Source organism: Lolium perenne, chromosome 1 (genome assembly GCF_019359855.2).
Source record: "Lolium perenne isolate Kyuss_39 chromosome 1, Kyuss_2.0, whole genome shotgun sequence".
NCBI lineage: Eukaryota > Viridiplantae > Streptophyta > Magnoliopsida > Poales > Poaceae > Lolium > Lolium perenne.
In genome coordinates this window covers 120,383,285-120,405,221 of record NC_067244.2, presented here as the reverse complement: position 1 = coordinate 120,405,221, position 21,937 = coordinate 120,383,285, and the positions used below count along the sequence as shown (strand labels likewise).

At 47.2% G+C, this 21,937-nt stretch overlaps 2 protein-coding genes across 2 annotated transcripts; both read left to right on the top strand.

The window, feature by feature from the left end:
- The first annotated feature begins 18,045 nt into the window (after positions 1-18,045).
- On the top strand, positions 18,046-19,919 carry LOC127300387 (uncharacterized). The gene is made up of 3 exons (XM_051330497.1): positions 18,046-19,030; positions 19,158-19,280; positions 19,528-19,919. The coding sequence occupies exons 1-3, from the start codon at positions 18,131-18,133 to the stop codon at positions 19,663-19,665; spliced, it is 1,161 nt and encodes a 386-aa protein (XP_051186457.1). The 5' UTR covers positions 18,046-18,130; the 3' UTR covers positions 19,666-19,919.
- A 567-nt stretch (positions 19,920-20,486) lies between these two features.
- LOC127332978 (F-box only protein 13-like) lies at positions 20,487-20,828 on the top strand. The gene has a single exon (XM_051359293.1). The coding sequence runs from the start codon at positions 20,487-20,489 to the stop codon at positions 20,826-20,828; it is 342 nt and encodes a 113-aa protein (XP_051215253.1).
- The last annotated feature ends 1,109 nt before the right edge of the window (positions 20,829-21,937 follow it).

Sequence of the window (21,937 nt, the reverse complement as noted above, 5' to 3'; positions counted from 1 at the left end):
AGCACCAGAGGATGACCTGTGGGGCACCACAGGGTACCACACCACAGGCCGGCGCGGCCAAGGAGGGGGGCGCGCCACCCTGTGGTGTGGGCCCCTCCTTGCCCCACTATCTCATCTCTTTTTCCCAGCATCTTCTCTCTCCCGAAAAAACTCGAACCAGTTTCCTCTCACTCGCGTTTTTGCTCAAGAACTCCAGATTTCACGATCTCTTTGCTCAGCCCAGATTTCTGTCTGAAATTTGGCACATTTGCTCTTCGGTATGTGACTCCTCCGATTATCCAAGTAGAATTTTGTTTGGTTGAGTATATCTTGAATATTTTGCTGCTGTAGGTAACATGTTTAGTGAGCTTGCATGCTTGTTCTAAGTAGTATAAACTAGTTTTGATGCATGATTAGTACTCTAGCAAGTTCCTATAGTAGTTCCCCTTGATTATATGTCACCAAATCAAATTTTATATTGTTTGTTGAAAATTTCAGAAAATGGAGTGGAGTAGATATCAACTTAACCAACAAGAATTGGAGGTCCAACAAGTTATGAGAGTGAATCGTGAAGAGGGAGTATACCCCTCTTACTACCCGTGCGCGGATTTCATGAGAAGCGCGGGAATATTGGAAGATGTTCGGAGTCTAATTTCTCGAGCAGGGCTGAGTGATTTTGTTGAAGGAGAGCCAAGACAATATGCAAAATTAACTATGTCTTTTGTGCAGGACTTTAAGTTCAATTGGTCGCGATCTAACCCCACGGTGCTCAAAGATAAAATTTACAATAAAGCGGTCAACTTGCCATTCAGTGATTTTTGTGCAGCAATTAGAGTACCGCAATGGGGATCATGCGAGAAGATAAGGGGATCGCCGCAAGAACTCTTAAGCCTCTTCAAGATGATTTGCTATGGAAGGAGTTTCTCAGAGGATAGTGGTAAAATCACTAGCATTCAGCTCCCGGCTATCCGCTACTTTGCCTATTTCATAACTAAATGCGTTCTTGCTAGAAAGATTGGTGGTAAACTTTCTATCCCGGATTTAGCTTTTCTAGCTGCGGCACTGCAAAGTAGTAGGACTTATAATTTGGGGGCATTGATAGCTTATAGACTCGCTACTAACCGTGAGAAAGGGGGAATTTGTGGAGGTCTCATCGCCTCTCGTTTACTAGCTTTTCATAATGTAGAACCTCATCATTTTGATATTCCATTCTCCATAGAAAAACTTGACATAGCCTCTATGATTAAACATGAATTTGTTTCTGATTCCTCCAACTTGGGTAACCTGTTTTACAAGATGACATTTTATAAGAAAGTCTAGAGAATAACTAAGAAAACTGAGAAACTAGTAAGATTGCCTGCGCCTGTTCTGTCTAACCTTGATTCCAGGGAAGATTGGTCGGTCACAGAAGGTGCACTGGATGCACACATAGAGGGAGGAGGCCATCATGCAAGAGACGACACTGAGACCGAGGAACACCTCGACTCATCGTCCGATGCAGCAAGTTCCTCGCATCAACATGTTGGGCATGTGGAGCCTCCACGCTTTTCTTCTGCACAGGAACTTTACTATGACTACGCCATGAATTATCCACCGGCGAGGAACAGCGACCCTCGTTGGGGTTGAACTCCACTTAGGCCAAAAGCCTAAGCTTGGGGGGAGGTATACCGGCATCACTCATTCTTTGCATATTATGGTTGCTGGATACTTGCACATACTTGTTTAGTCTCTTTGAGTGGTTTTCTAATGAGAGGGAGATGATATTTGGGGAAGTGCTGCCTGAAAATAGATTCTGGACTGTTACTAGAAAAATTCGTGCACACAGCCAGAACGTTATTTTGAGCTGCCAATTTTTGTGCAGGTTCCCCAGGTTGTTATCTAACTTTCATTAGTTGAACACTTTTCGAGCTGAGCAACGTAAGATTTTTGTAAAAATCGATTTCTGTACTGCTGTCAGGTTTTGGCAGATTTCTGCCATCTCGCTTTTCTGTGTTTCTTCTAGTTTGCTATTTCTTGTTTTTGCTTTGTTTCCTTTCCAAAACACAAAAAGACCAAAAATATTTCTGTTGTTTCTCTTCACCATTTGTTTGCTTTGGTTTCTTGCATTTGTTTCGCTTTATTTGCTATTGCTAGTTTGCTACAAGAAAACCCAAAAAGATTTTGCTTTGTTTGTTTGTTTCCTTTTGTTCTTGTTCTCAAATTCGAAAACACCAAAAATATTTGCTGTTCTTCTTTGTTTTGTAAAGTTCATCTTGAGTTCAATGGTCTTCGGTGGCTGGAGCGTGGTTTTCATTTCATATTATCCAAGGTACACAAGTGAAAAGCAATAATGACGATCTACGACAATTGGATTGTGGTGAGAGGCTGGTATGAACTCTATTTGTTTTCATTTTTGTACATATACTCATCCATGTGAGCATGCTTAGTTGGTTCATGTGAGGTATATGTTATTTGAGAAAGTCTAGTAGTTCATGATCTCTCATGTTTAGCTCCAATTTATTAATATGAGTAGCATGTCATGGATGTTTGCTTGCATTGTTTTATTCATAAGTAGGTATGGCATTGTGGTATCCCCCTCTGAATAATTCATTTATATCGACTTGGCACATGCTCACGCATGCATATGACTGAACAAAAAGTCAATTAAGCCTCGATGATCTATATTGCTTCAGAGTTCTTGTATCACTTTTATGCCTCCGTTAATTTATTTTGCCGCAAGCATGATTATGACGATTCTTTGCTCTCTTGATTTGTCGCTCCCTAGTCTTTTGCTAGCCTTCACTTGTACTGAGCGGGAACGCTGCTCGTGCTTCCAAACACATGAAAACCAAGTTATTCCAGAGTGTCCACCATAAATACCTATGCATGGCATTTCAAACCATTCCAAGTAAATTCTCATGCGCTACCTTTAAAACCTTCAAAATATTTCTCAATTTGTGTTTATGTTTCATAGCTCATGAGGAAGTATGTGGTGTTTAGCTTTCAACCTTGTCATTTACTTTTGACGGACTCTCATATGGACTAGTGGCACATCCGCTTATCCAATAACTTTGCAAAAAGAGCTGGCAATGGGATTCCCAGTCCCAAATTAATTAACTTAAATAGACACTCCTCCATGGTTTGTGATTGATGGACGGCACCCGAAGGATTCGGTTAGCCATGGCTTGTGTAAGCAAAGGTTGGGGGGAGTGTCATCATCATAATAAAACTAAAATAAAAAGGCACTCCTTCATGGTATGAGATTGTTGGCAGGCACCCGAGGATTCGGTTAGCCATGGTTTGTGTAAGAAAGGTTGGAAGGAGTGCCACATTCTCCTTTTTCATCTATATACACAATTCTACTTGATTTGCATAAATATGCAAATAATTCATGGGAGCCGCTCTTGAAAGTCCGGTTGGCGAGGTAGTTGGTGTACCCATTACCATTCGTTGACAACGACAAACACCTCTCAAAATGATTTTACTCCTGATTTCAAAAGTGAAAAGCTCTAGCGCATGTTAATCCCTGCTTCCCTCTGCGAAGGGTCAATCTTTTACTTCTATGTTGTGTCTCCATTATTTCTTTGAGCACTATCTTGAGAGCACAACTGTCATTCTTAGTATAATATGCTTGTCTCAAAATATGATTGATTGTGGTATAACTTTGATGCTTTTATCTTTGACAATCACTACTTCTAGTCTTTCTATGAACTCCAGAGGTGCCTGGGCATTTATGTTTTGCCGATCAAATACGGCAAGCGAGATACCACTTTATCATACTCTCTTATGAACATTGCAATCCTGCTTACATACATGATTCATGATGCTTATTATTAATTGTTGGTACCTCTTCATGATTGACATAGCTGTTAGATGATCTTATTTGCATGTATCTCACTATGAACTACTTAAGTATTAGCCATAGCATGAGAATATATACATCATATGAGCAAATGTGTTCGTGAAAGTTCTTTTATCGCTCAGTTGTTAACTGAATTGCTTGAGGACAAGCAATAAGCTAAGCTTGGGGGGAGTTGATACGTCCAAAACGTATCTACTTTCCCGAACACTTTTGCTATTGTTTTGCCTCTAATTTGTGTATTTTGGATACAACTAACACGGACTAACGCTGTTTTTCAGAAGCATTACAGTGTCTCGTTTTTGTGCAGAAATCCAACTTTCGGGAAAATCCTCGGAATTTATGCGAAGGCCCTATTTTCCCGAATGCGACGGAGCCAGAAGGACAATTAAGGTGGAGGCCCGAGGGCCCCACACCATAAGGCGGCGCGGCCTAGGGGGGGGGGCGCGGCCCTATGGTGTGGCCCCCTCGGCCGGCCTCCGACGCCCTCCTTCGGACTACTTATCGGCCTCGACCTAAAAACGCACGGGGAGAAGTCGAAGTCGCCAGAAACCCTCCAGAACGCCGCCACATCGCGAAACTCCGTCTCGGGAGCCAGAAGTCTCCGTTCTGGCACTCCGCCGGGACGGGGAATTGGAGGAGATCATCGCCATCATCACCGCCAACGCCTCTACATCAACCAGCCATGTTTCCCCCATCCATGTGTGAGTAATTCCCCCGCTGTAGGCCCAAGGGGATGGTAGGGATTGGATGAGATTGGTCATGTAATAGCATAAGATTGTTAGGGCATAGTGCCTAGTGTCCGTAATTGGTACTTTGATGATATTGTTGCAACTTGTTATGCTTAATGCTTGTCACTAGGGCCCGAGTGCCATGATCCTCAGATCTGAACATGTTATTGTTTCATCATGATATTCATTGTTTATTGATCTTACCTGCAAGTTGTATACACATGTCGCTGTCCGGAACCAATGGCCCCGAAGTGACAGAAATCGGGACAACCGGAGGGGATGGTAGTGATGTGAGGATCACATGTGTTCACGGAGTGTTAATGCTTTGCTCCGGTACTCTATTAAAAGGAGTACCTTAATATCCAGTAGTTTCCCTTGAGGCCCGGCTGCCACCGGCTGGTAGGACAAAAGATGTTGTGCAAGTTTCTCATTGCGAGCACGTACGACTATAATTGGAACACATGCCTATTGATTGCTTTGTACTTGGACATCGTTTTATTATTATCTGCAAATGCCCTGCTATGATTGTTACATGAGTTTCTCTCATCCATGCAACGCCCGTCATCCGTCCCCGTGCCTACAGTATTTTAATCCTGCTGTTTACTATAATCACTACTGCTGTCTTTGTTACTCTGCTTCTTTGTTATTTCACTACTCTCTGCTATAAAGCTGACCATTACCGATAAACTCTTGCGAGCAAGTCTGTTTCAGTGCAATGAATTGACAACTCCGCTGTTAAGGCTTCCAAGTGTTCTTTGTCTCCCCTTGTGTCGAATCAATAAATTGGGTTATACTACCCGCGAAGACTGCTGCGATCCCCTATACTTGTGGGTCATCACCGACCCAACCACGTGTATTTACTCCATAAGGCACTCTACGGTCTCAAGCAAGCTCCACGTGCTTGGTATGAGTTCCTTAGGGATTTCTTACTACATGATGGGTTTTGCATGGGTACGGTCGATTCCACCCTTTTCACCAAGCGGGTTAAAGGGGGTGGCCTCTTTATATGTCAAATATATGTTGATGATATTATCTTTGGTGGAACTAACCCCAATCATAACAAAGCTTTTGAGCTATTGATGACTAGGAAATTTGAGATGTCCATGATGGGAGAGTTGAAGTTCTTTCTAGGCTTCCAAGTGAGGCAACTTGCAAAAGGCACCTTCATCTCTCAAGAAAAGTATGTGAGGGACATGCTCAAGAAATTCAACATGACCAATGCGAGTCCAATGAAGACACCCATGCCCGTAAAGGGGCAACTTGGTTCATGTGACGGTGAGAAGGATGTGGACATAAAGGTATACCGCTCCATGATAGGATCCTTGCTCTACCTTTGTGCCTCTAGGCCGGATATCATGCTAAGTGTAGGGATGTGTGCTCGTTTTCAATCCGCTCCCAAGGAGAGCCATTTAGTGGCGGTCAAACGGATACTAAGATACCTTGTTCTCACTCCTACTCTCGGGCTATGGTATCCAAAGGGGTTAACCTTTGAACTCATTGGCTATTCGGATTCCGATTGGGCCGGTTATAAGGTTGATCGGAAGTCTACCTCCGGGGCTTGCCAATTTATTGGCCGGTCATTGGTGAGTTGGTCATCCAAGAAACAAAACTCCACCGCCCTATCCACCGCCGAAGCCGAATACATATCCGCGGCATCTTGTTGCACTCAATTGTTATGGATGAAGCAAACCTTGAAAGACTATGGTGTGTCTCTTGGTACGGTGCCTCTTCTTTGTGACAATGAAAGTGCAATAAAGATCGCCAATAACCCGGTTCAACATTGTCGCACCAAACATATTGACATTCGCCATCACTTCCTACGTGATCATGTTGCCAATAAGGATATTGATCTCACTCATGTGGGAACAACCTACCAATTGGCGGATATTTTCACTAAGCCTTTGGATGAAGCCCGCTTTGTTAACTTGAGAGGAGAACTTGGTATTCTTGATCCTAAAAACTTGGATTGATTAACTTCTTGCACTATATTCTTGCATTTATCTTGCTATCTAGCTTAGAGGCATAGCACATATGGGGATAGTCATCTTACCATGTCTTGGTATGATGCATACCTATGTGTGCAACATAAATAGACCCAATGTCATTATATGGACCCAAGCATGTCTCTTCGCGGTCACATGACATTTGCGCTTTCACGTAGGGGGAGTAATCCCCCGCCCCTCATTGAGCCTTCATTACAACTTGATTTGACTATATAAGGCCCAATGATCTTATTGCGAGCATCATTTCCAAAATGACTTATGATTCTTGATATACACTTCGAATCATGCCCATTGTTGCTATTCACATCTTGTTTGGATTTTCTCTCCAATGGGTATGCCTAGAGAACTTTGTGTTTCCAACCCCATGTCTATGCTCATCTCATCATCATCTATCTATCTATATGTACATGTCATCATTTGAGCACTCACACACATTTACACAAAGCATAGGGGCAAAAACGAGGCAAAATTAGACAAATCTGGGCTGGCCGGTCCCTGGCCCGGTTGGACTGGGTCCCTGACCGGATGGTCCGGTTGACCGGGCGGCAACCGGGGTCTGGGCCGGGTCAGCCGGTCACCAGCCCGGTCGACCGGACTCCTGACCGGTCGCGCTGCCTACTATATATTGGGGAAGGGATACCCCTTGGGGTCATCTTCCCCATTGTTCCCCAACCTCCACACTCCATGGCCGGCGCCCTGACCATCTCCACCACAGCCTAGGTCCTTCCCACCGCTAGTTTCTCCCCAAACTTCACCCAACCGTAGATCGGGGTCTCTCAAGCTTCTTCACCGAAGGATTTGGTCCTTCTCAAGCTCGTTTGGGAGATCTTGGGGATTTGGCCCTCAAGTCCTCTTCACGTGTTCTTCTTGCTCCCTTGGGCAACAAGGACAATGTCATCGGGTAAATCTCCCTTCTATTCCCTCTCCTTCTTGCTTTCCCTCTCCCATTGCCACATGTTGAGGAAAGTTGAGAAAAACTTAGGGTTAGGGTTAGGGTTTGTAAGTCCTCATGCCTTTAGAGTGTCTCACACCACAATGCACTTCTCCACTATATTGCTATAGTCTATATTCAAGTTTATGAGCTTTTGCATGGTTTTGTGGTAGAAAATCTGGGCAAAACATCACAACTCGACAGACCCGGTCACCAGCCCGGTCGACCGGCCGCTCAACCGGCCGGCCCGGCGTACGGCCGGTCAGCCGGCGCCAACCGCCTGTCCGGTCTGCTGCCCGGTTGGACCGGCCTGTGCGCCGGCTTGCCCAGTTTTCGCACAATTTCATCACTACACTTGGATATATGCTATGCTCTTTTGGCTTTCCTCTTACTGATGACATGTACACTTACCCCACTGCTATCCTTGCTCTATTTTCTCATTCACAGGTAGTTGGAGTGGTGAGCCCAACCGTGGCAATGTTGCCAAGAGAGGAAGGACTGTTGATCCTCCTCGCCGTTCTAGTAGTCGCGCACCACCTCAAGCTCATCAAGGTACTGACATTGGCAGCTCAGCTCGGGGTAGAACCAAGTCTGTTGCTAACAAGAAAAAGGATAAGCATGTCGCCCAAGAGGATGATGAGATAGTGCCAACCATCAATGTTGGGAATGCAAACCGTCTTGAGTGGCAGGAATGGAGGACAGTGAGTCCGTATCGCTTTGAGAAGCCGACTTACACTGGTGGGGATAAGTCCTTCTGGACCAAGACACAAGCAGCCCTCTGGGAGGGTTACTATGATTCTCATGAGTTTATGAAGCATGGTAATGTTGTATCACCCAAGGCCATCAATCTTGACGAGCTTGCCTTGCATGACGCCACAAAGTACCGCTTTGTGGTTCAAACCTTGAAGGGTATGGGATTGTATGACCTTGTGTGCCTCAAGCCTGATGATACCCAAGATGATCCTACCTTTTGTCCCATCCTTGTCCGTCAGTTTCACTGCACCGTCTTCTTCCATGATGATGTGGACCGCACCCTCACCTGGATGACCGGCAGGGAGAAGTACTCATGCTCCTACTCTCAGTTTCGTGCAGCCATGGGTTGTGGTGATGACAGTAATCCAGGGTACAGGATTCATTCACGGTCCAGGCTTACTAGGGGTGACATCTCTTTCTGCTATCCTGCGAACCCTACGCCTGGACCTCCCACTATCTATGGGATGTACTACTCCTATCTAGTACTTGCCAAGATGTTCCGTGAGAGCCTCATCAGCAAGTCCGGCGACTCCAGTGAAGTCCGGAACTATCACCTCAACTTGATGTACTATTGTCATCCTGACAGGGTAAGGAAGATTGATGGCTGTGATCTTATCTACTGTGAACTGAAGAGAGCCATTATGGACCGCATGACTCCCAACTACGCTCAGTATGTTCAGCGGCTAATCAACTACATTGTTCCCGCTCCTCGGAACGTTCTTGGTGAACGAGTCATCATGGACCCATTCAGGTTCCCCATTCAGGAGGCCACTCGTCCAGACGTTCCCTCCATGATGCCCACCACTGAGCGCCGTTCCAAGGCACACCATGATCATGATGCTAGCTCCAGTCACTCTCGGCGCTCCCAACATGGGGCCGCTCGATTCTTCTCCAGCATGTGGCAAATGTGCAAGAACAGCAATGATGTTGCACATCAGACCCTTACTATGACCCAGGAGACACGGAGGCGCCAGAATGAGTTCATGGCCTCTAGGAACCACCCTGTTCCTCCTCCTGGACCTGAGATGGAGCCTGTGGTAGCACCTCAGTGGGAGATGCCTCCTCTTACCGATGAGATGCTCCAGAACTTCGACTTCTCCGTGTACGCTCATGGTGCTCTTCCTACTAGGACTGCTCGTGCTCCCACTCCTACTGATGATGATGCTGATGATGATGCGGGTGATGATGATGCACGCGATGGTGATGGCGAGAGCTCCTCCTCGATCGGGCTTGGTCACTACTGATGGGTGCGATAGCATCTCTCCTTTTTTTTCTTCGCCTTTTTGGTGTTCCGATGCCAAAGGGGGAGAAGAGAGTAGAGTCTAGGACCACGGGGTTCTTTGATTGCCACAAGCCATGGGAGTTGCTTTATTTGGATTTTATATGGCTTGTGCTTGTTTACTTTGAGTTTTTCAAGAACCATTTGCTATTTCCAATAATTCATGTATGGATGTGTATGGACGACTATTATGTGTGCTACTCTATGTTAGGATGATTATGTGTGCTATGCTTATATATCTTGATATGCACATCTCCATACCATGCTTGTTTCCTAAAGATATTGGGGGAGCTTCTCATGTTTCACAAATGGTGCACTTTGCATTCAAACGCAAATTCTCCAAGTGCACACATTATGGGGGAGCTGTCGTAATATCTTATATGGAATCAAGGTTTAGAGCTTATCATAATATCTATTTGTGACTCTAGCTCGGTTTGTCATCGTATACCAAAAAGGGGGAGATTGTAAGGGTATTTTACCCTTATCCATTATTTTGGTAACGATGACACCGTGCTAAAGTATTTGGCCTAATATGTTTATAAGGATAATCTCAGGTATTAGGCAATGAGGCATAAATGGTGTATCAAAGGAACAAGAAGGCTAAAGGAGACCCCCCATTTCAACAACAATCAAAAAGGGGTTACAGGAGGAATCCAGTCTACAGCCCGGTCCAACCGGGCCAGCAACCGGCCAGTCCGGCGTGCTGGCCGGTCAACCGGGCGGCAACCGGGCTCCAAACGAGGAGCCAGTAGATCCGGTTGCCGCCCGGTCAACCGGGCTACCGACCGGCGGGTCCGGTGCTCCGTCCGGTCGACCGGGCGCAAACCGGGCGCCAACCGGCCACCAACCGGAGGAGCGCCAGGATGACGCAAAGGAGGTCCGGTCACTGATCCGGTCTGACCGGCCTCACTACCGGGCTCTCGGGTCTGTGGTCCGGTCAACCGGGTTTGTCGAGGAAAATGCTGAGGTGGCAAGTCACAACGGCCAGATTTTGAAAAACACTATAAATACCCCTTCTCCTACCTTGGAAGGGTTAGGCAACACACTACAAGCTGTTCTTGAGCTCTCTCTCTCTTACTCCATTATTAGAAACACCAAAAGTCTCCGATCTCCCTCCTCCTCCACCCAAACTCAAATCCCTCCGGGGAATCACTAGAGGAGGACCCGATCTACTGTTCTACCAAGCCAAATCTCATTCCCCCTTGTATTCATCGAGAAGCTTGCTTCCTAGGGTTCCTTGGAAACCCTAGGTGGGCAAGAGGAGTCCGGAAGCATCCGGGTTGTGGATTCGCTCCGGGCAAGATTGTGAAGGTTTGGAGGCTACCTCAAAGTCTACCACAAGTGAGTGAGCTATTCCTTCGTGGGATAGGCTCCGGAGAATAGGGTGAGCCTTCGTGGCGTGGGGAATCCTTCGTGGGACCCCCACCCCTCCAAACGTGACGTACCTTGTTGCAAAGCAAGGGAACACGGGAATACATCCTCGTCTCCGCGTGCTATCGGTTATCTCTAACCGAACTCCTTACTTGTGATTTAAACTGCCTGAGAGAGCCTTCGTGCTCGAGATAGTTGTTTCTTCATATAGGTTGCTTCACCTAGTTTGCATTAGGCTCACCTTTATATTCCGCAAAGCCTAATATTGCAAAGAAAGGATTAAAATCTGTAGAAACCTATTCACCCCCCCTCTAGGTTTACCATCTCTATACTTTCAAAAATCCATACAAAACAGGAAACAATTAATTGAGATTCCTAATGCATGGCCCCAAGGATTGCTTAGATTTAGGAAGCAATGTTTTTCTTTCCTCAATTAAACCTGACTGCACATATATGGAGAGTCAACCAGACAGATTTGTGGGATTTGTTATGGTAAGTTAGGAAGTTATCGATTTCCCTAATTTTAGTCCGATCTCAAATCGTTCAGCCAGGGGGTCTTGTGCACAAATATCTTACAAGTTCGTGTTGGTCTTCGGTTGTGTTGCTTTGGTGGGCCAAGATACTCGTGCAACAGGCCCATGATGCACGTGGGTCAAAAACACTGATTAAGTGGACCCAAGATTGTCCTCTAAAAAAAGTGGATCCTGGATTGAGATAACAACCGTAACAATTGGTATCAGAACGTAGGTGTATGAATGCAAATCTGTGGGCCCATGGTGACCGGCATGTGAGGAGGTGATTTGTTGGGTTTAGTGCGATTACCCCGTGACATGAGTGGGTACAAAACACTGGTTAAATGCACCAAAGATTACGATAACAACCGTAACAGAATAGTTGAGTTAGGATGATCCTAAAAAACTAACCAATCCCTCATTGCATGGTCTTATTGAAGAGGGCTTGAGAGACCAGCTTTGCTAGATGGTCGTGCAAATGGTCGTTGCCATGATGGGGACACCTTGAAACAACTCACTAGGAGGACCTTGGCAATGACGAGAGATAGCCGACTCTATATGTTCATGTTTATCCTCTTGATAAACCGCTAGAGAGGCGAAAAACACAATTACCAAACGATGAAGGAAGTCTCCTACAAACAAAAAAAATGTTTCTATAATAGGTACACCAAAAAGCACGGATGTGCTTTAAGATTTTTTTTAACCTTCCACAAAGAAACTCACAAGCTCGAATTCGTACTCGATCCATTAAACACGACTAGTTCAACCTTCATAGAGTTGTATCTGGGACTCTATCTCTACCTTGAAGGTTGCATAGAAGACTATTACTTCCAACCGATTAGGAAAAAGTTCATGAAGAGGCTAGTGTACTAGTTAGAAAAGCACGTGTCATATAGGGCTGAGAAATTCTGGTAAATGTGTAGCCCAAGATCTTCAAAACCATGCCACAAATCTCTTAAGATGTTTGCAGGCTTTTTGTGAACAATATGAAAAATTCATGTGAGACTTATAGTTGAGGATGAACATGGCAAGAAAAAAAGATTGACCGGTTGCTCTCAGAGAACATGATTAAACCAAATATGTGAGGAGGGTTGGTTTTGTTGATATCCATCTCTTTAATTAGGAAATGTTAGGTAGGCAAGCATGAAGAGTTGAGTGCCTTGACACTTTGTGTGCAATGGTCCTGAAATTCCAATGTTGATCTCCATGACATTGTCTTTACTTCTGAGGGCAATCAAATTCGGTCTCTCCTAAATAAGAAATACTTTAGGGTATTGGAAATGGCTAAAAAAATTCAAATCCCAAGATATCAATGGGTTCCAAGAGATTAAGAAAAAGAGAGAAAGGGGTCGTGAGTGAGTGGCATGTTTTTAAAAGTGTCTCAACTTGCGATGGGAAAACCAACTCATGTTGATATAAAATGAATGGAATGTGCCATTGCTAAACAAACTCTTCAATGATTATGACTAGTTGAATGCCCGTGCGTTGCTACGGATGTCATTCTTTTTTTCTTTACCCCCCTCCACCGCTTGATGTCCTCTTCAAACAAAACATCACATCCGAAGAAGTTTGTGCGAATAATTTACCATTCAACATGTTTCAATTTTGTGTGCACCTACATTCAACGGAAACATGAACTTAGAATAAACCGATGTTGCCACAGAATAACAAACAATTCCATATCAATAATATTTGCTTCTAGTGTAACACATCTACTCGTACTGCTGCTTTTCTCAACACCATGCGACATACAGAGAGCAAAGATACATATGCCCGAATTCCCTTTTTTTGTTCTATTATACCGCAATCACAAATATGCAAAAAGTTAATACACATGTGTGTACCCAAAAACGTTTTGTAGTTGGAGGTCAATTTACCATGAGCAGGTTGAGATTTAAAAAATGGCATACTTAGTGACATCCATGATAAGGAAGCCTCGTACCCTCTATCCTAGCCGACAACATCATTTTCTACTGCAGACCAGTAATCTATTTCTGTTGGGGCTCCTACACTGGTCAAAGCAAAATATAATACACTCAGATTCTCTCTCATATCACCATGATACATCAATATATTAAGAAAATGAATTATCATTTATAGAACCTTCATAAAAATATATCGTACATGCGAACATAGAAATAGACGCATAGTATTAGAAGAAAAAAGAAAGAACATAAAGACACTGACCAAGAATGTCTTATATCAATCTAAAAAAAATTAAGCAAAAGAATTTATAATATTGCACTATATAATCAGGGAGAGCAGTTGGCTACCCCAAAGTCAAATATGAAGGCGATGAAGAAAGCATTGATCGACTTGATCTTCACGGTGTCCATTCAATTTCTCTCAGATCCCGATGAAGCGATGTACTGCTGGAAATATCTACACCACTATATAGGCACACATACTTAAAATTGAGCTGCTCCTTAAGCTGCAAAATAGAGCTTCCAAGGAACGAACTTGTAGGAGATGGGAAATGCGTAGATAGGTTCTTTTGAACAAATCATAAATTTTTAGAAAAAGTGATATCAGAAAGTGTACAAACATGAAGAATAAAGGGATAGATTGGTTAAATAAGTATGAATGAGCCGACAAGGATCTTCACAAATGGTCACCACCTCTGCTGGGAACATAAAGGTTCACTTGTAATTTTTGCTCCAGCGCAAGGAAACAATAAATCCAAACTAAAAGCTGAAACAATCACGACAACATGCCAAGGCAGAAAAGTGTGACCAAATATTGGATTTCCACTTCATGATTTTACAATACTGGCAGTGTTCTCTCTCTCGAATACACGCTTTGAACACACCCCAAAGCGTTCATTTTTTAATATTATAAGAAAACCCGTGGAGAAGAAGGGACAGTTACATCGGGTGTAGAAAAGCTACAAAGCAAATAAAAAGGAAAGGAAGAAAATAATGTGGCAGTGTTTAGATGTAACAGTAAGACTAAATATATTTTTGGCAACACTGTGTTGCGAATATTTAGGTATACTTAATTAGATAATCAGCATTATTCATCTTGGAATCCATTTCTGCAACAATGAACACCATATAGACTAAATAGAAGTCAGTGTGTATCTTTTCTGAATTGACAAATGGTGTTCGCTTAACCGGATCAGATCATGTGTGCAATAAGTACAAGGACATTTCAACGATTGATCTCTCCCTCTGTGAGAGCATCTTTACCTCATGAGTCTGATCGAGGAAAGCATGACGGGATATATCATGTTTACTTTCTTCGCCTCCTTGATGTAAATAACCCTTTAGAAGGTCTCGAGTACCTCTTCAAACCTCATCAGTGCCCTCTCTTGCATGTTACAATATCACAGCTGGTCAATACATTCATATAAGAAAAACATGAGATGTTTAGATAGAGTGAAAAAAGGAAGATAAACATGCATTAGAAGGAAGTATATGTATATGTATTGCGATGCAAACCAGATACATGCGTGTGAAAGCATCGATCTTGCACAAAAAATATTTCCCCAAAATTCAGTATATCGGCATGAATTAGCACTGGATATAATCCTTGTGGAAAGCTATTTCTACATCTGACTAATATATACAAACTGAAAATTTAGAGCTAAGATGAATGAAATAGTTAATTTACATACTTACACCCCAAAGCTAAGATGCCTTCCGATATCTTGTAGCAGCAGACTAAAGCTGAAAGCTCCAAACATGATATTAGCACTGGATATAATCCTCGTGGAAAGCTATTTCTACATCTGACCAATATACAAACTGAAAATTTAGAGCTGAGATGAATGAAATAGTTAATTTACACACTTACAGCCCAAAGCTAAGATGCTTTCCGATTTCTTGTAGCAGCAGACTAAAGCTGAAAGCTCCAAACACGATCCAAAATCGAGGACAAAACTAACAGGAATTTAAAGTACAACAACCAGCACAATCTGGCTGTCTAATAGCCGAATCAGAGTTAATCAAACATCCCTTTCAGGCCCAAAGCATGGGTTCCCAACACCCTCGAGCTGTGCACCAGTCAGAGAAAACATGAAAATTATCCACGACAGCAAATGCATAGGAAATAGCTTCCAAAATTGAAGATACGCCCCAGTCCATGCACGGGATCATGAACACTGCACCATGAAATCCTGAACCGCGCACTGATTTTCTGAAGAGAAGATGGTTGGTGATGCAATACCTGATATGGTCCAGTCAAATCAACAGCTTTAGTCGGTCCAAAAGGGTGGCTGGTTGGCGACGTCGTTCAGGACATGCTATCCCCTAGAATTGGTCCGACCAAGGCAGTCCGGAAACATCGAGCTGGTGCTTTCTGTCCCGGTGATGCCGAGCCATCGAGCTACTGTCTCGCGGGCGCGGCATTGTTGCGGCTGCCCGGCGGCATCGGTGCAGGACGTTGTTGATCAGAGGAATCTCGAAGACCCGAGATCTCGGAGGTGGCGCTGACCGCTAGGGGAAGGGAGGATGTGGCGTCATCATTGGCGATCTGAGGCATTTGCGTGCTATTTTCTAGAATTGATAACAAGGAAATAAAAGATTTAATTTGAGAGCTTTAGGAAATACAAACAATATTTTATTTGATTGAGAGTTAATGACCGCTGGGGGGAAGGGAGGATGTGGCGTCATCATTGGCAATCTGAGGCCTTTGCGTGGGGGAAGGGAGGATGTGGCGTCATCATTGGCAATCTGAGGCCTTTGCGTGCTATTTTCTAGAATTGATAACAAGGAAATAAAAGATTTCATTTAAGAGCTTTAGGAAAGACAAACACTATTTGATTTGATTGAGAGTTAATGATCGTGACAAGTCAAACATAGAGATGGATGGTTAGATATGAAGCGGGGAGGTGAGGTAAAAATTAGACGGACAGGATGCTTCTAATGACGACCATCAAAGTGCGTTGAGTGTCAAACGACCAACTCCCATTTAATAGTAAAGATGTTGAATACAATGCTAACCAAACTCATCGTTAGGAATGGATGTACGAAACTATTGTCGTGAAAAAAATGCACTGTACTATAAATTTTGTAATTCTGCAATGTTATTCACTTTGTTCAGAGGATGTAGGATGTAGAAACCTCGCCCTGAATTGCACTGAGGGCATCTCCAGCGGCGCGACGCATTTCGGACATCCAAACGGGCGCGTCGTGTCCGTTTGCGTAGGGTGAAATGGTCGAAAGTGTCCGGGTGTCCGTTTGCGTCGGGGGTGGCTCCAGCGGCACGACGCATAATTTTTTTTTCATTCATACGCCATAATTTACATGATAATAAAAAAGGACATAAAAAATCCAGAAAGGGGTGCTAAATTTGGCGCTGTCTACTGGTCGTCGTCGCTGACGAGGTCAATCAGCTGCGGCGTCGGCCATGGAAGCGCGTACGCCGGCGGTGGAGGAGGTACCGCCGCACGGGCAGGAGGCTGTGGCCAGGGATCCCACGCTGGAGCAGCAGGCGGAGCGCGGACGTTGGAACGCGTCTGCGTGGCCTGAGGAGTCGCCGGCCTCCCCTGCGCGAGCGCTGACTCGCGGAGCTGGATTGCGAGCCCGTCCCACAAAGCGAGCTCGTTGAGCTCGTCCTGCTCGCTGTTGGCGAGTGCCATGGCAATGGCCTCCTCCTCTGAAATGTCCGGCGGCTGGTTCTCCGGATCCCACGCCGGTCTGCCGTCGTCGTGGTCGTACTGCGGTATGGTCACGTCGCCGTCCTTGTCCTCGTCGCCGTCCTCTTCCGCATCCTCGTGGTCGTTCTCTTCTTCTTCGGCGGCGATCTCGCGCTCGAAATAGTCTACGTCGGCGAGGTAGGCAGCGCGGCACCGCGCGTCGAACTCCCACGCCCCGAAGGAAATCCAGTTGTAGGAGTTTAGCGCGTACGCCGGATCCTCCCGCAGATCCGGCGGCAACACCGCATGGCGGCGCCGCACCTCGTCACGCCGCTCTTGGCCCGAGCGCGGCACGGGGGGGACCGGCACGCGCCGGGAGTTCAGGTACCAGCCCCCTCCCGGCAAGTTCGCGTCCGGCCATGGTACCGGCCGGTTTTCCTCCCATAGCTGCCGAGCGAGGTCAACGCGGACGTACCGGCCGACCCGTGCTTTCTTGCCGGAACACGAGCCGCTAGCCTCCTGGTCGTTCTTCGTCTTCCGGAACGGCCAGCATTTCTTCCCCATGGCGTCGGTGTGGTGGCTACTGTGGGATTTTGCCAATGGTTTTGGTCGGAGAAATGGGCGCCGACAGCGTCCCTTTAAGGCTCCGACACTATCTCGCCTTCAATGGCCTGCCAGTGCAACGCCTACTAGCTGCGCACGCTCGCGGAAGCCGAGGCACGCCATTAACGCGGCCCCTGCAAAGGCTGCAGCGCGCCGCCCAGAAGTAATACCGCGGAAGACGAAGCAGTTCTGCCGTTGCCAGGCGGGCCCGGTGGGAAGCGAGCAGACACTTTGCGCGTCCGCCGAGCGTCCGCCGAGACGCAAACCTGGCACATATTTGGGCCAGGTTTGCCTCTCCGCGGACAGCCCGCTCACTTTGCGTCGCTCCGCTGGAACAGACCCCAGACGCATTTCCGGTCACGGCGGACACAAACGGTCGGCGTCGCGCTGGAGATGCCCTGAGTCCTCTTGACAAGTCTTCGCACCACTATAAAAAAACGAGTACGGCCCCCTTCAGGTATTCAACAACTAACTGCCTCTGCCAAAACCGCCTGTGTCAGCACAAGAAGCCAGGAGGCCAAGAAAGCCAAGAACCGCCCCCGCACCGCAACCATGGAGGTGGCCCGCGCCTTCCACACCCCGCAGCGGCACCACCACCTCGCGGAGCTCCGCATCGAGGCTAACCAGTCGCCGGTCGCCTTCTCCGATCCCTGCGCCGCCGGCCACAAGCGCCGCTGCCTCTTCCCCGCCTTCTCCCCGCGCAAGAAGATGTTGGTCGAGCTGCCTCCCTTCGAAGCGCCCGCGCTCTCCCCGCCAGCCAGCGCGGGGCGCACCGCCAGCGCTTTCTCCTCGTCGGCACTGTCGTCTCCTTCCAGCGGGAGCAACCGCATCTTCACCTTCACGTTCCGCGCTTCGCCGGAGCAGCCTTTGGCGCCCACGGGGTCCAACCGCAGCAGCGCCTCGGCGTTATTGACTCCGCTGACACCCATGGGCTCCACCGCCAGCGGCGGGTTTAGGGTCCCGTCTTCCCGGCCGCCGTTGTCGCCCGGTCCCGGGGGCGCCAGCGCAACCGGCAGCATCGCGTCCTTGGCTTCCCCGAAGCCGGCGCGCACGGGATTTTCCACCGGCAACGACGGCGGGGGGTTGGCTTCTCCGAAACCGGCGTTCGGGCGCGCAGGTTCTTCGCCGTCCCCGGTAGCCAAGGTGTTGTCTCCCGCAGGCCCCGGGATTAGCGGCGGTGGCGATCTTGTCGTCTCGCCGCCGCTCGTCCTCACGCCCCTCCGGATGCCGGCCTCTCCGGTGCGCGATTCCGAGGGGAGCACCCTGTGGTCACGGCGCCGCGGGAAGAAGCGCCAGGGGGAGGAGAAGCTGCAGATCACCCTGCCGCCGAAGAAGATCGCCAAGACGCGAGCGACTGCCGCCAGCGAGCCTTCCCCTCGCGCCGCCCTGTCCGTGTCGTCGGCCAGGCCGTGCTGCTCGTTCGTCAATTCGCCGGCGAAGGCGAGCAAGCAGGTATCGCGACGCTTCCGTCTTCCCTGTTCGATCTTCCTTGTCTTCAGTCGAGTTCTTGATTTCCTCGTCCGATACCGTAGTTATTTGTCATTTGCGCCTCTGATTCCGCCGGATTCGATCGCTGCAGGAAGCCAATAGGGACATCCTCACCGCCAGCGCCGCATTCCGTTCATCGTCGACGGCCGGGACCTGCTGCACGCTCGTCACATCGCCGACGAGGCCGTCCGCGGTGGACAAGGCGAGCGGGCCGGTAATTAAGCCTTAACTGCTTCACGTTCTACCGTTCCTCGTTATCTCTGTTTATACTATCACCCGAATCATTCGAAGTTCGCTTGATTTATTAACTGCTAAACCGTGAACAATTTTGTTCAGTTCCATGGATCATGGATGTAGTGTTCTTAGTTAATGGTTGATTACTGGGTTACTAGTTTCTTCACTTCTTTCTACGAGTAACATTTTGGTAATTCGTTTGCATAATGAAATCCCGGTTCCTACAGGAGTGTGATGCAATATTGGCTAGTGTGGGCGGAGGTGGCGCCGGCTCGTCGGCGGCGTGTGCAGGCGCCGAGGTGGTAGTGAGTGTGACCTACTCGTGCGGTGCCCAGAAGGAGTTCCGATTCGACCATTGCCACTGACAAGCTATCGTCCGTCCATCACCACCATCAATTACTTTGTCCATGAGCTTGGATCGCCCCCAAATTTCCTGCAATTTTAGTCTAGCCTGAGTCTAGGACAACCGTAACTTCATTGTGTTCGGAACTACTCCGTATATGTGTGCTACGACTACGAGAGGTGTAACAGGTGATGAAACGATGAGTCTCTACTCTCTGGTTGCCTGACTGTTTTCTTGTAGATTTGAACTGAAAAGAGCTCGTCGATCTGGTAAACATGTGTCGTTCCTTATATTCTGGTACTACTCGTTTTTTTGTTGTTGAAAGAAGTCTAGATCACCCCTCTATCTTTCACGTTTGGGACAATTAACCCCCCTAGGTTTAAAGTGGAGCACATAACCCCCTCAAGTATGGATTACCGGTTAAATTACCTCCTCCGGCTCTAGATGGCTGTTTTAGCTGACTTGGACGGTGGTTTTGCCCACATAGATTACACTTAAGAGATGGAAAAAAGAGAAAAGTCAACCACACGGAGATGCCATGCCAATCGCGCCGCCGGCCAACTACAGGAAGCTCAGGTGGCCATCGCCCGTCCTGGGACATCCACGAGGACATGCTGGATTGCGTCCTGGTGCGCCTCCCACCAGCCAGCTTCTTCTGCCTCCATGGCCCGTGTCGTTTATCGAGAGTAGCGTGCGGCCGCCGTCTCCCTGAGACCCCGACATTCCTCAACGCCTGCGCCCACGTCCCCTCTCGCGATCCATGATTTCTCATGCTCTCCAAGCGTGCCCATCCTACCATAGCCTTCGACGCCACCGAGCACTTTTGGAATCCCTGCTGCGCCCATGCCGGTGGCCGCATCGGGCGGCCTCGTCCTCTGTCGTGCGCCGGCCATCGTGTCCAACCCTCTCACCGGCGTGTCCCGCGTACTCCCCACGCCGCCGCAGAACCAAGGCGTTCCGCAGCTCCACGCAATTGCGATGTACAACTCCCTCTACAGTGTGGCGCTCTTCACAGGCGAAGTCCCTGACATGTCAATGTCGGTTTTTGACTCATCCAAGGACTCGTGGGAGGGCCATGTGGCGCTGAAGCGGAGCAGCGAGACCTCTTCCACTGAAGCACCGGCTGAGGGCGGCGACAGCAACAACTGTACGATCTACTTTTTGAGAAAGTCGGGCGAGGCCTAGTACCGATCAAGATACATAAGCTCTAGGAGGCTGGCCGGTACTTGGGCTGGAAGCCCAAGCGGTAGTACATGCCTCTCCTTTTTCCCTTTATCTTTTCCAAGTAAGATGCAATACGAGAAACACAATAACTCGAGTTTGAGAACTCCGATTGAGGTGAAACTAGTTTCGTTTAAAATAGGACGACAAGAGATACCTCCACACAAGGTGAAAACATGGAAACAAGTGAAGGGTGATTTTATATGAATATAGAGGTGCAACCTCTCAATACGATAAACCGAGAAAATCATCCAACTCGAATACGCAACATGTGATGCATCTGAAATCCGTTTTCGATGAGCTAGAGCTTGTCATGAGAATGAACACAAGCTCAAAAACATTCCATGGATAATAAACCAACAACAACCAAGAAACAAGATGCAATGCATTCAAGGGTTTGAGCTCTCTCCGAACGATGCGACCAAGTGATGCATTCGAGAGCCCTCTTGATAGAGCTGCCAACTATCCTATCTATAACAAACCTTGACCTTGAACATTCCACTCTAGCTGGCAAGCTCCATCTTCATCCCTCTTCAACATTGCACACGCCACCTTCTTCATCCAACTTCTTCAACAATGCACACGCCACCGTCTTCATCCAACTTCTTCAACATACACGCCACCGTCTTCATCCATCTTCTACATTGCACTTGATATTCTTCATCATCTTCTTCTTGCAACCTTGAGACCAACACATGACGCAAGCATTGGCTATGGACAAAACCTATACGAGAACTCAACACAACCATTAGTCCACAGGGATTGCCATCAATTACAAAAACCACACATGGGGGCTCCATGTCCTTTCACTCTCCATCGATAGCTGTTCGCCGGCGACCAAGGTAAGGTATGGGATTTTATCAAGCCAGCGGACCACCGTTGCGGCAGTTCTTCCTCCGCCGCCTGGTTGACATGTCGTTGTCTTCCTCCGCCGGGTCCGACTTATAGATCATTGTGAGTACCTCCCAACCCTAGCTTAGATCTACACTAAGGATGCTGGCATGTGTAGGGATAGAGAGTTTTTGGTTCGATCTACTTGTTTTGTTTACTTGTTTCTTCGATATGTAAGACCT

Excerpts from the sequence above, each read along its gene's own strand:
- LOC127300387 (XM_051330497.1), top strand. The coding sequence starts at position 18,131 with ATGGAGGTGGCCCGCGCCTTCCACACCCCGCAGCGGCACCACCACCTC. Across the intron at positions 19,031-19,157 it reads CGGCGAAGGCGAGCAAGCAG|GAAGCCAATAGGGACATCCT; the intron begins GTATCGCGACGC and ends CGATCGCTGCAG. Across the intron at positions 19,281-19,527 it reads TGGACAAGGCGAGCGGGCCG|GAGTGTGATGCAATATTGGC; the intron begins GTAATTAAGCCT and ends CGGTTCCTACAG.
- LOC127332978 (XM_051359293.1), top strand. The coding sequence starts at position 20,487 with ATGCCGGTGGCCGCATCGGGCGGCCTCGTCCTCTGTCGTGCGCCGGCC.